This window comes from Cladophialophora carrionii (assembly GCF_000365165.1).
Source record: "Cladophialophora carrionii CBS 160.54 unplaced genomic scaffold supercont1.1, whole genome shotgun sequence".
NCBI lineage: Eukaryota > Fungi > Ascomycota > Eurotiomycetes > Chaetothyriales > Herpotrichiellaceae > Cladophialophora > Cladophialophora carrionii.
The window spans coordinates 3,740,717-3,754,285 of record NW_008481816.1 but is presented as its reverse complement, the minus strand read 5'-3'; the positions used below and the strand labels follow the sequence as shown (position 1 = coordinate 3,754,285).

Genomic DNA, 13,569 nt, shown 5'->3' with positions numbered 1-13,569 from the left:
CACTGCGCTGCTTGACGCTCAAGGGCTCATAGTCACGAAGATGGCCTCGCTGTCTTGCTAAGTATCATTCATGAGCGAGACAACATTCAGACGCACCTGGCGACTACCAGTTGCACGCGAGCTCGGCTTCCATTCCCATGCACTTATGGAATCAAGGTGAAATATACGGAGTATTGACAAGTGGAACGCCTGCATGGCCATCACTCACCACTCCTCTACCTGCAACACCTTGGTCTAATTTTACCCATTCCGCTGCAATGCACAATTGTCAGGCTAGACAATGCGGTATTCTAGAGACGCCCTGGTCTACTGCACTCGGTGAACAGCTTCCCATTCCAGCAACGCGCAAGAGGTCCTAGGCACAGGCTATCAACCACTGGAGATGGCCTATACTTCTGTCTGCCCCGGCCACGGTCCCGGGCCACCACCTCCAAGCTCAAATGCTTTGGCGGCTTTCAGAACACCCAGGTCGTCCCACTTCCGGCCAATCACTTGCATACCCACAGGCAGCATTCCTTTCCCGGTCTTTGCTGGTGCCCAGCCACAGGGCACGGACAGAGCTGGATGCCCAGTGGCATTGAATGGGCATGTATTATTCGTGGCTCCAACAGCTAGTTTGATCTTGTCCATAACAGTACTACCGCCATCGACTTCCGGTCGCAAATCTGGATGTGGAGGCGCGACCGCTGGCGTTGTAGGAGTGATAAGGACGTCGAAGTCTTCTAGAGCTTTGTCATAGGCCGCTCTCAACTGCAGCACGTGGCGATGCGCTTTGGCTTGCACCTCCGGACCAAACTTTTCCTTCAAGAACGTCTCGCAAAATATGATATTAATCACGGCGGGGTTCGCCACTCTCAAGAGATCGTACATCTCTTGATCAGGAGGCCAGCGCAGAGATAGGTGTGGGATGTTATGACTGAGGACGTCAGGAATTCGGCCACCAATGGCCAAACCTGCAAGATGTGCCCGTGTCGCTGCTGTCCAGATCGCAGGTCCTGACAGATGCATTGGTACCGAGACCTCGGATACTGTCGCTCCGCTGGCTTCGAAGTGCTTGATTGCAGCAGCACGCACTGTCTCCGAGACTTCTGGTTGTGTGCCAGGGGATGCAAGTGATTCTTTGATGATGCCGACCTTGAGACCCTTGCCGGGATTTGGAGTAGATGCCAGCTCCGTGAAATAGTCGATGACATTTTGCCGGAGCGGTGATTCAGGTGACATTCGAGGGTCGAGGCCGTCATATCCGGCGACGACAGTTAGTAATGTGGCAATGTCCTCGAGTTTCCTTGCCATGGGACCTGTATAGTCAATCATGGGGTGAAGTCCCGCAATACCCGTGTACGGGACTAGACCATGCGTGGGTTTCAATCCATAAATGCCACAGTATGCCGCGGGTAGGCGGATAGAACCCGCTTGATCTCCGCCCATAGCGAGTTCAACGTCGTCGCCAGCGTCTTCCAAGCCAGGCACCCCGGCAGCACGAGCATTGGCCAATGCGACGAGAAACGCGCCGCCACTGGTGCTCCCTCCAGCATTGTGATCGCGCAGCCACGGATTGTGTACCGGTCCGTTCGCAGAAGTATAGGACATAGGCGTCAAGGAGTAGTTCTCGCATGTAGACGTGCCGACAATCGTGACTCCAGCTTCCAGCAGTCGTTTCGTTATAGGCGCATCAATAGTCGCGGTCGGATATGTGCCATCCCTGGAAACAAACTGAGGGAAGGTGCCGCAGGTATGTGGCAGTCCAGCCACAGCCATATTGTCCTTCATGACGATCTTCCGCCCTTGAAGAATATCTGAGACTGGCTTCTCCGCCACAAGACTTGCTTGGTGACTCCAGGCATTGTGGCTGTTGTTCTTCACCTTCCAATACTCTCGTCCGCCCTGGGTGGGAACTGGCTCAAGCCTAGGATCAACGTAGTCAGGCAGGTTATTGACAACTGCCGCTGTCACATCGGCCGATTGGAGGACAAGTAGGAAGGCTTCAGCATCCGCCTTAGAAGTGATCCGGATGTTGTTTCGTGCGGCGACATCGTGCAGGACATCGAGGGTGACGCTCGACCTTCACAGGTGTCAGATATGTGTCCAAGTGAGATTTGAGTGGACATACTGCTGGTCCTCTGCCAATGCTACAATCGACATCCTCGACAGATACTTCCCTGTCTACGCTCTTCAACGATGGTTTCCGCTTCTCTGCTGTCGGGCCAGGAAGCACGAATGTCTTCGCTGAAACTCCGTCGGTAGGCCACGCTGAAGTCCGATCTTGCAGGCGTCGATCTCCACTCTGTTGGTCCTGACCCAGGAAAAAAGAAGAAGAAGATATTTCAGAGGGAGAAACCGCAAGGGTGGACAATTTCTGGTCGCGAGTATGGATCTCGTTGTCCTCCAGCAGTCTTCGGACATCTTGAGACGGCATTAGTCCGACGATACACAACCCATTGCCGGGTTGGTATCAGCCTTGAGCATTAGCAGGGACATTCTCCAACCAGTTCCATTCTACCAGCACCCTGCCCAGGTCAACGTCGGCGAGACCGGCAAAGATGTCAATGGTGACATCGATGTCTTTAGGCTGACAGCCAGTACACCTGTCCACGACCGTCAGATCCACACTTTTATTATCCCTCCTTGCTCTTATCTTCTTGCCACACAGCGGATTTGCATTTGGATCGCTCCCGACACTAATAGCATCGAAGACAATGTGCGAGATGGCGACAATCTTGTCGCTGTTCTGGGATGTAACGCCGCATGCACCCAAACCAGGTTCGTAGTACGTGAGGTCGCCGGTGTAAGGGCCGCCATTGCCTGAGGGTAACGGGAGATTCTGTGTGTGCTTGCGGGTCGACAGGCCCGCTGCGAGGCCGATGATCAAGACGATGATGGCGAGAACAACCACCAAAACGATGATCTTAGTCCGGCGAGAGTAATCCCTCCATCGATCCAGGAGACCTCGCTTCTGGCTTGGATACGGCGGCTGCTGTGGTACTGGCACAGGCTTGCGTCGAATTGTTGCTGTCCTCGCGGCATCGAAGGCTGCTTCCTCTGCCTCGCCCATGTCTGTAGTCGGTTTCCTTCAAAACATGTGTAGTAGATCGAGTTGCAGTCGTCGCAACGAGCCTCTAGTCGTTTGAGGTAGGAATTTGCAGGTTGAAGCAAGCGCAAGCGGCAGGGAAGCGGACGTCAACTAGACATCGTCCAGAATCTACAGAGTACCGAGTACCTAGCGACCTGGTGTGAGCAGCGGGAGGATCTTCGCATCTGAAGCAGGAAATTGCGCGCCTCGCTTTCGCGTCAGCCACGAAGCTGATTGGCCAAGTTTGGCACTCCCAGCCCTGGTTCTGTGGTTGTCGGTCTGGGGAGTCGACAACAACATCTTGAAGACTTCTTAGGCGTCGCAGGACTCATGCTGCGTTGTGATACAGGAGAAAATTTGCGGATGAAGGCATATTTGAGTTCCGTAGTAGCAATCTGATGTGGAGGAGGTGAAGCAATGGCCACCGATAATGCTGCCGGCCCTGTTGCCTCAGATCACATCGTGGGGAGCAGTGAATACGTGGCTGCGACTGACTTCAACCTGTTCTCTTCTTATGCATTGAGAAAATGAAAATCTACGGAGAATATCATGCCCCAGCAAACAGACGCCGTTGTTGTAACTCCCGCACATATACTCCGTAGCGAGATACGAGTTCCCCGTGGGACGCCACAAGGATGACCTCATCGACCATGTCGAGCGAGCATCGCGGCCTGTCACCGCCTCCTTCGCCGTTCTCAGAACTTGAGCTGCCAGTCGTCCCAGCCGATGACCTGGGCATGGTTGCCGCCGATGACAACTCTCGGGAAAAGGCCGAGGCTCAGCCAGCACTGAAAGTGATAAGAAAGCGCAAAGCAGCCGGGACGCGTCGCAAGATTACCTACATCTCCAGGCACTTTCCGACAGAGAAGCCAAAGAATGACCAGCAAGAAGTTTTGCCGCAGAAGGAAGACCAGCAAGGCGGCTCTAAGCTGAAAAGTAACGATGCATCGAGCGTGCACCAGGATGATTCTTCGAAGACCAGCACGCTTCCGGTGATACCAGGCCTGCCCCGGATCTGCTATGGACTCAATATCGACGAGCTCTCATCTGACTCGAGCCTCACCGATGTTCCCGAAGATATCGGACCTGACCCGTTTCCGCCAGATGTCACGTCGCCCAGATTCCCTTCCCTGGTACAGGCAATCAAGGTTAAAACCGGGAGAGTGCGAGTGCCGACAAAGTCACCGTATTTCGCCGCGGCACACAAGCATCGACTAACATTCCTATCAACCCTGCCATTCCCGCCTCTGTCCCACGGAACCTTTGGCTTGATGCAGGAACGCCTAGCTCACGACCCGTTTCGTCTCCTCATCGCGACCATCTTCTTGAACAAGACGCCAGGCGAGCGAGCAATGCCGGTCTTCTACCAACTCATGTCGCGCTACCCAACGCCGACGGACCTCGCCAATGCTGAAGTCAGCGATGTTACTTCCATCATCTATGGATTGGGATTTCAGAATCAAAGAGCACGGAAATGCGTTGCCATGTCGAAAGTCTGGCTCGAGAAGCCGCCAGAACGTGGGAAGCGATACAAGAAGCAAAACTACCCTCTGAAAGGCGATGGACGGGACGTCGGAAACGGTGAAGTTCTGGATGACAATGACGGGCGCGTGGCATGGGAGATCTCTCATTTGCCAGGGCTCGGACCTTACTCACACGATAGCTGGCGCATGTTCTGTCGTGACAGGCTGAGAAACCTCGCTAAGAATTGGAACGGGGAGGGTGCGGAGAATCCAGACAGTTTTGAACCCGAGTGGAAGCGAGTCGTTCCATTGGATAAGGAATTGCGCGCATGGCTTACTTGGATGTGGTTGAAAGAAGGCTGGGTTTGGAATAAAGAGACCGGAGCGCGAACAAAAGCAAGCGACGAGCTGATGTCAATGGCCAGCGGAGGTGGCATTGTCGTTGAGGAAAAGGATTCTGATCACCTTACAGTGAAGACTGTTCCAGGAGACGATTTGCGGAGCCTCAAAGCGCAGAAAAAGGTCGAAAGTACTGCAGGAGACTTCCTGCCCGAGGTCTCAGATACCGGGCGCAGGGAGGTTAGATAGTATCTGCCAACGATGGAGTATCCTGCTAGGTGTGGCTTCTCGCACTCGCCCTTGCAAAATACGATCTACGGCATGCGAAATGATATTGCCTGCAATGCATTTTGGACGAAGTGGCGTGCGTCGGCCGCATCGTGCGACTGCCTCGAGGATTATGTCCTGCGCATGCCAATGCTCATTTTGCTTCTCCTGTATAATGTCCGAAATCGGTCAGGTAAAGGATGCTGGTAGGCTGCGATTATCCGACACAGACTTCGAAAATGTACTCAGTAGTTAAGAAGCTGCCCCAACTCTCTAAATAGCCAGTCCCCTCTTGCTCACCTGCGGGTCATACGACTTCGCCTCGCTGGACCAAGCTCACCAATGCCATAGTGGGCTGCTGGACGGACAGGGCTTCGGAAAGGATCCGGTACCTGGACGGGCTGGGTGAAGTGGGCGAGGCTGATGATGCGTCCTTCTTGGCCGAGTTTCTGTCCGAGTGTGCGAGCGGCTGGCAACCGTCTAGCAAGCTGAACAAGAGTGCTGATCAAATGTGCCTTGATCTGAGATTTACAGGTAGAAGTCGGCCAGTCACAAGCAAACAACAACGGCTGCATACGTAGTCGTACCTGAAGCTGCGGTGACAGGGGAACAACTGGGAAGACACGAGCACCACGAGGGGCAATGCGGGCAGCTTCCTGCCATGGCATCATTCACACTTGCTTCTCCACGTACTGAACGCTGAACTGTATGTCCGTCCCCACCAGCCCTCAGACCGACACACTTCAACGTAACCATACACGCTACTTGTCGTCCAACCTGTTTCAGGTGTCATCTCCCGGTGAATCGTATCCTGTGTGTCTGCACCACGACAACGACCCTCGCCGTTCGTTAAGCGTCTCCCTGGCGATCGCCCCCAGTTCCCTCCCTGGCGCCGTTCACTTCAGCTCCAGCTGAACTATTCAGTCTCCTCCTCTTCTTGTCCGCAACCCCGCAATCGTGAGCGTCAACAAGGCCGGAGAGACATAGCACAATACATCGAGATGGTGCACATATCACTGCCCAAAGGTCTGAGCTCACTGGCTAAGCACAAGGATAAAGAGAGATCTGGCAATGGGGCAAGTTCCAATGGCGATGGTGGGGGACGGCCCAGTCCACCGAGACTCGGGAGCAACAACAACAGCACTGCTGCCCTGGTCGACCAGAAACCATTGATCCTTAAAGTTTACGTTATAAAGGTACCGGTGCACTACTAGAGGACGTCGTGGGCCGCACTAATGGTGTCCGCAGGCCCGAAACCTGGCTGCAAAAGATCGGTCTGGCACGTCCGATCCTGTAGGTGCCTTGTCTACTGTGCTTTTGGGCTTGAGCTAACAGTTCCAGTACCTGGTCGTCACTCTGGGCAATGCAAGACAGTCGACACCCTCCATTTCCAAGACGCTCAATCCAGAATGGAAGATATGCTTCGATATGCCTCTGACGGGCGTTCCCCTCCTCGAATGCATCTGCTGGGATAAAGATCGCTTCAAAAAGGACTACATGGGCGAGTTTGATATTCCCATCGAAGATATTTTCCCCAACGGCCAGATACAGACTCAACCGCACTGGTACAAGCTGCACTCCCGTCGCCCGGCGAGCAAGAAAGGAAGCAATGTGTCGGGCGAAGTCTACATGCAGTTCTCTCTGGTCGACTCGGCCAACCCATCCGCCAGTCCCGAAGAGATTCGAAAGAAATTCCAGGCCTACCTTGGAGCTGAAGAAGAGGACGACGAACTGTCCCGCGTCTCCTCCAATCTGGACGATCCCGGCATGGACGACGATCTAGATCCCGAGGATCTCGATGATGATCAGGAGTCAGTCACCGAGAATGAGTCTCCCCATAAATCGGCGCTTGTCGACAAAAAAGCCAAGAAGAAGAGGCTGGCCCGTCTGCGGCGCCGATCCATCGCTGCCAGAGCCTACAACTTCCTGGGAGACGACAACGATGTCAATGGCGTCCTCTTCATGGAAGTCATCAAAATCACCGATTTGCCGCCCGAACGAAACATGACGAGAACATCATTCGATATGGATCCGTTTGTCGTTGTCGCCTTGGGTCGAAAAGTCCTCAGAACGAAGGTGGTGCGACACAATCTGAATCCGATCTACAACGAGAAGATGGTTTTCCAGATCATGCGGCATGAGACTGGCTACTCCTTGACGTTCAGCGTCATTGACCGGGACAGCTTGTCGGGCAACGACTTTGTGGCTTCGACTTCATTTCCCATTCAGAAGATGATAGCCAACGCTCCTCAGGAGGACCCAGAAACAGGTCTCTACGATCTGCCTGAGCCACCCGAGTACTCGCCAGCAGTACAGCAGAAAGGCCGCTTCCGGATTCCACTGTCACGTACATCATCAGCTAGCAGCCTCTCCAAGTCGAGCCGTCCAGGCTTGAAGAAGGAGGATTCGAATGTGTCGTTGTCGAACCTAAGTACTCATGAAGCACTTCGACCCCCTCCTCCAACGAGTATGCCCTCGGAGAACAATTCGATTGGTTCAAAGGCCTCGGGCCTTGACCCTCCTGCCGCCCAGCCGGCGGACGATCCGACAATGACCTCGTACGTCATTCCTCTGGAGCTGAAAAACAAAGAACGGTGGGAAGCCAAGCACAGTCCGGAACTGCATCTTCGAGGGAAATACTTGTCTTACAAAGCCCTGCGACAGCAGTTCTGGCGGGCCATGCTGAAGCAGTATGATGTGGATGAAAGCAGGAGAATCAGTAAGATCGAGTTCACTACCATGTTGGACACGCTGGGCTCCACCCTGAGGGAATCCACCATCGACGGCTTCTTTAGGAGATTCGCCGCAGAAAATGAAGACATTGGCGAGGTTGACCTGACCTTTGACCAAGCGGTCATTTGTCTGGAGGAACAATTACAGAGAAGTAGCCAGAAGAAGTCTCAACTGGAGAAAATCAAAAGCACCGAGGTATCCCATGATGTGATACCAGAGAATCCTCCAGTCAATGCTGAAGTGCCCAACATCCCGCAAGAGTCCACTGGGACACCTGGCGAGGAAGGCAGATTACTAGGAAATGATCTGGCCGAAGAAGAAGCAGACGAAGAGCATGTCATTGAGATTCGTGAGTGTCCGATCTGCCACCAGCCGAAACTGAACAAACGCACCGAAGCCGACATCATAACCCACATAGCTACCTGTGCTAGCTCTGACTGGAGACAAGTCAACAACTTGGTCATGGGTGGCTTTGTGACACAGAGCCAAGCTCAGCGCAAGTGGTACTCCAAGGTCATCACCAAAATCAGCTACGGAGGATACAAACTCGGCGCTAACAGCGCGAACATACTTGTCCAAGACCGCATTACTGGACAGATCAATGAGGAGCGAATGTCGGTTTATGTTCGCATTGGTATCCGCCTGCTCTACAAAGGCTTGGGGGCTGGGGAGATGGAAAAGAAGCGAATCAAGAAGATGCTCAGGTCATTATCCGTCAAGCAAGGCAAGAAGTTCGACGATCCTGCCTCGGCTGCTCAGATCCCAGGGTTCATTGCTTTCCATCAACTCGACATGTCGGAAGTTCTGCTGCCAACTTCCGAGTTCAGGAACTTCAACGAGTTCTTCTATCGCGCTTTGAAGCCTGATGCCCGCCCATGCAGTGCACCCGATCGACCAGAGATCATCACCTCTCCAGCCGATTGTCGCTCTGTAGTCTTCAACACGATTGATGATGCCAGACGCATATGGGTCAAAGGCAGAGACTACAGCCTTGAGAAACTGTTTGGTGACGCATATCCGCTTGATGCCAAACGATACAAAGGTGGTAGTATGGGCATTTTCAGACTTGCTCCTCAAGACTATCACCGTTTTCACATCCCGGTTGACGGTGTTCTGGGGACGCCAAAGGCCATCGAAGGAGAATACTATACGGTCAACCCAATGGCTATCAGATCGGCCCTGGATGTCTACGGCGACAATGTCCGCGTTTTGGTGCCTATCGACTCCGTCGCGCATGGTCGAGTCATGTACGTATGTATAGGCGCCATGATGGTCGGGTCGACGGTCATCACACGAAAACCCGGCGAGCGAGTCAAGCGAGCTGAAGAGCTTGGATACTTCAAGTTCGGAGGCAGTACGATCCTGCTGTTCTTCGAGCCGGGAAGGATGGTGTATGACGAGGACCTGGTTGCGAACAGTAGCGGAGCGTTGGAAACACTGGTAAGTTCTCCTTTGAAGATCTTATATTCAGCTATCATACTGACGAGGAGATAGATCCGCGTAGGCATGTCCATCGGTCATTCGCCGAACGCGGAACCACACAAGCCGGACATGAAAAAGGACGAAGCAAATATTACGCTGAAAGACAGGCAGGAGGCTCGTCGCCGGATTGAAGGTAGCCTCGCACCTGAGATGGACAACATGGGTTTGCTACCGGACGACACGGACGTGGGAGACGCAGCGGGAGATGCAACGGGCGGCATGAGCTCGTTGAATCCGGCAAATCTGCAATGATGACGAACAGCATGAATGATGAGCACATGACTTAGAGCGAGATGAGGATGATGGTGGGACAAAATCAAAGCATGAGCATGAGCATGGGCGGACGCGTAGCCGGGAGGGAATACATCCTCGCCCGGTTTGGATGGCATGCGTCCGCCCGTCATACAATCAGCAGAGGCAACGGATGGGTAGCAGTTTTGGGGAGACGTAGCCCAGAAAACAACGCAGGTCTTATCGACATGGCGGTCATTGGACACCGCCACCGCTTGTCTCATTTATTGGTCATGCTGCCGCAATCAACACCCATCGCCATGCCACGACGTGCTCGAGCGCATTTTCTCACTTGCAGTACGCCGTTGCCCCGTCTGTGGCCCGTACCTGTACCCGTACCCGTACCCGTACACGTCCTCACGCAACACCTAGTCCAACACCCACATATCTAATCCGCCAGCCCAACTGTAACGTCGCCGGATCATATGACCTTCCTCACCCTGGTACCGCACCCACACGCATGGTAGACCATGTTTTCCCCCACCAGACGGGCAACCTCATTGCCAAACGCCAGATGCCAGACGCAAGACGCCAGCTGCCCGTTCACGAGGTTCAGCGTCGCCACTCCACCGCCTATGCCTATGCACGTGCACCCCTGACTAATAGTCTCCCCCTAGTAGACGAGCGGTCATTCAGGTCACTCACGGTCGGGGTCCGCGGTGCTGACTCTACCGGTGATGGTGCCGTTCGGCGTCATCTTTATCGTCTTCGTCAACGCCTCGGAACGGGCAGAATTCTATACTTCAAGCGCCTCCGGCTACAGGCGGCATGTGGCGCGCGGTATGATTGAACGGGGGCGGAGTTGGGGGTTATCGGGACACTCGGGTCCGAGAGAAGGGCGGGCGGGCGTGTATTGGCTGGATGGATGGGGGGCGCGATGATGCCAGGGACGCGTTGTGCCCAACGAGAAAACCTGTTCGGCTGTGGGAGTTTGGGAGAGTCATTTCGCAGCGTCGTTGGGTGCGTGGCGATATGTGCTGGGGCCGGGGGGGGGACTGGGAAAGCCAGTGCCCCTTCCACGTTAGGAAGAGGCCGTGCGTGGCAGATGAGCGAGGCCATGTTCCAGCCTGTCGGTATCACTTGGTGGAGAATGTCGGCTGAAAGGGCTAGGGAGGGTTTCCTAGGACTAGGGAGGGTTTCCCTGCTTGGGGCGGTATTGGTTCTCAAGCGACGGGGCCCGTGGGATGATGGTCAGGATCTGGAATTGGTAGATAGGCTTGGGTCAGCGTGGCTCAGGCCAGCTTAGTTAATTCAGTTCAGCATAGTTCAATTGAGGTGTGATTTGACAGACCGCCAGGCCTGATATGAATGATAGAGATATTGTACTCACCCGATTAGGTACCGTGAAGCGTACGTGCTATGCAAGTAGCGGACGAAGCGCCAGTCTGTGGAGGTACATCTCTTCTTCGGCCATGATGGCAAGCATGAACACGAGGGGCGGCGACGGCGGAGCTTCGGACTCTGCTCATCTTGAGCCGGCGATAAGAGCAAGATAGTGATGGCTGACAGAAGGTAGGTTGGGTCGATCGAACGGGCACCAAGACGAGCGCGAGGCACGGCATCGCAGAGCCATATCACTCGGATGGTCCTCTCCGGCGTAGAGCAGCGAAATGAAGTGGAGTGGAGTGAAGCGAAGCAGTGTTCAGCGCCCGGCACGGGTGATGCTGAATGCCTTTTGAAGTTGTCGGAACCTCAGCCCGAGTAATGGCCACCACCACCAGATGCCAGCGACCGGCAACGTAGCACCAGCCGCAGCGGTGACCAGCAACAGGACGGTGAGTGTGCGCTTCTGGCTTTTCGACTTCTTGATCACATCGCTGTATCGCATGTTGCTGAAGCTGACTCTGGAGTACTGGGTTGCCCAGCCCCAGCTAGGCACATATTTGTCGAGCCGCTCTTCGATCCACTTGCGCCACTTGTACCAAGGCGAGGTGACCGACGATCGCATCTCAATGTAATTTGCCAGAGCTAAATCTGCAATGACATGAGCATCTTCTGTGCGCTCTGCCGTGTAGCTGGCCAGAGCTTCCTCCCTGTTCAGAGTACTGTCCAACTTCGAGAACAACACCCGTACGGATTCCAATCCTGCGTTCATCCCTTGGCCGTAAAAAGGAACCATCGCATTCGCGGCATCTCCTACTATCACGACACTGTCTCCGAAATGATGGGGCGAGCATTTGATGTTGATCAGGGGAAGGTGTTGATTGCGCTTGAACTGCGCCACCAGGTCGGCAGGTGGGATATACGTCGTCACGCCGGGGAAGTACCTGTCGAACGTCGACACCAGATCCGCGTCAAACCCATTCTCAAGCTTGGAGAACAGCTCCACAGGCCCAAACAGCGTGCATACGAAGGACTTGTCGAGGTTTGGGAGAGCGATGAACATAAAGCTGCCGGCCGGCCAAATGTGCAGATGGTTTGGAGAGATTGCGAAGTCGCCTGTCTTGGATGGTGGCATCTTGAACTCACACCACAAGCAGTCGATGTACTCTTGCTGGTAATCCATCCGAGCATACTTCATCATGTGGTGCCTAGTAGCAGAGTGTGCACCGTCAGCGCCAATACACAAGTCGAAAGAGACCTCAATCTCCCTTGCCCGTCCGGAGGCACTGGTGCTGTCTTTGTCCATGACCTCAAACCATGCCTTCTTGTTCCGGAAGTCAGCGCCCGTCATCTTGTGCTGAAAGAAGAATGTGACATTAGGCAAGGAATCCAGGTGGTCGAGCAAGACTTTGTTGAGCTCTCCACGGTCAACAGAGCGTTGGAAGCGGCCATGAACATCATATGCTTGGGACTGCTGGGACAGGGCGCCAGTGGCGGTGCGGGCATGGATCATCCGGCCGTGCATGGGGATCGTCCGATCCAGGATCTTATCCAGCAGATGGGTGTTTCCAGCCGACCGAAGCGCGTTGATTCCACGTTCAGACAGAGCAAGGTTGATCGACTTTGTGAAGTTGATAGGCGTCGTTTCCTCGTTGCGCAGGTCTGCGAAGGACATCGTCAGCGTTGAGGTCCGGCCAAGTGGACAAGGAGAGAGGTTGGGAAAACAGCGGCAAGTAGCATTCAATGGACACAGCGTGGGCGTAATAAGACATGTGAGGCAGATTGAAGTCCTTAGTAGATCGACTCCTGGCGAAAGTCGACGTTGAATGGGCAGATCGGCTTCGGACAGGATATGAGCGGTCAACCCAGCCAGAGAGGGAGACACGACAACGACCTGAGAGACGACTGACAGGACTTCTTGACCTACCATTCCGCAGTTCATATACATTTACCGTGGCGCCACGCGCCGCAGCATAAATCGCAGCCAGCGAGCCGACCGGCCCAGCGCCAACAACCACCACCTTCCTCCCCTCCATCCTACTGGGAGGTGACAGACAGGTGGAAATGAAGGAAAAGAGGGGGCGCAGATGCGCCGGAAAAGACCCTTTTACACGAAAACAACCCTCAGATCTCAAAGTGAATGCAGCTTGAGTGATGAGTCAATGATGTGGTGTGTTAATAATTCAGAATCATCATTTCGGCTCCGGCCTGATTCGGCATCTTTTGGAACAACTGTTCCGCCGGCTCCGGCGGCCACGCTCTCGCGCTGGCGATTGACGCTCACGGCTAAACTGTCTGCGCAAGGCACGACAAGGCTGCACAAAAGAGGGGAACCTCCCTCACCTCTGTCCACGTCGTCTTCTCGATACGTGCTCAAAAATGAAGAGGGAGAATATTCACGAGCATGGTCGCTTGGGCGTGGCGAGTCAAAGGTTGATCGTGGTACTGAGTGGCTCTACTCATGAGGATAGGCAGCCGGTCGCCGCCTTGTATCCAGGTATCTTGCAAGTACCATGCTCCAATGATTCTGCCTCCTAATGTCAAAATCCAACATGCGCCACTCGCTAATGTCGCTTGCTTCAATGATGCTTGACCCCTTGC

At 54.3% G+C, this 13,569-nt stretch overlaps 5 protein-coding genes across 5 annotated transcripts; 2 read left to right on the top strand and 3 right to left on the bottom strand.

Annotated features, from left to right (window-relative positions):
- Positions 1–387: 387 nt before the first annotated feature.
- G647_01335 (uncharacterized protein) lies at positions 388–2,142 on the bottom strand (the record flags this gene model as incomplete). Its single annotated transcript, XM_008724735.1, has 2 exons — positions 388–2,062; positions 2,111–2,142. The coding sequence occupies 2 exons, from the start codon at positions 2,140–2,142 to the stop codon at positions 388–390; spliced, it is 1,707 nt and encodes a 568-aa protein (XP_008722957.1).
- A 310-nt stretch (positions 2,143–2,452) lies between these two features.
- On the bottom strand, positions 2,453–3,052 carry G647_01334 (uncharacterized protein; the record flags this gene model as incomplete). Its single annotated transcript, XM_008724734.1, has 1 exon — positions 2,453–3,052. One exon carries the CDS (start codon positions 3,050–3,052, stop codon positions 2,453–2,455), a length of 600 nt encoding a protein of 199 aa, XP_008722956.1.
- A 668-nt stretch (positions 3,053–3,720) lies between these two features.
- Positions 3,721–5,121, top strand: G647_01333 (uncharacterized protein; the record flags this gene model as incomplete). The annotated part of the gene is made up of 1 exon (XM_008724733.1): positions 3,721–5,121. One exon carries the CDS (start codon positions 3,721–3,723, stop codon positions 5,119–5,121), a length of 1,401 nt encoding a protein of 466 aa, XP_008722955.1.
- A 1,446-nt stretch (positions 5,122–6,567) lies between these two features.
- Positions 6,568–9,606, top strand: G647_01332 (phosphatidylserine decarboxylase; the record flags this gene model as incomplete). The annotated part of the gene is made up of 2 exons (XM_008724732.1): positions 6,568–9,312; positions 9,367–9,606. The coding sequence occupies 2 exons, from the start codon at positions 6,568–6,570 to the stop codon at positions 9,604–9,606; spliced, it is 2,985 nt and encodes a 994-aa protein (XP_008722954.1).
- A 1,681-nt stretch (positions 9,607–11,287) lies between these two features.
- Positions 11,288–12,643, bottom strand: G647_01331 (uncharacterized protein; the record flags this gene model as incomplete). The annotated part of the gene is made up of 1 exon (XM_008724731.1): positions 11,288–12,643. The coding sequence occupies one exon, from the start codon at positions 12,641–12,643 to the stop codon at positions 11,288–11,290; it is 1,356 nt and encodes a 451-aa protein (XP_008722953.1).
- Positions 12,644–13,569: the final 926 nt, after the last annotated feature.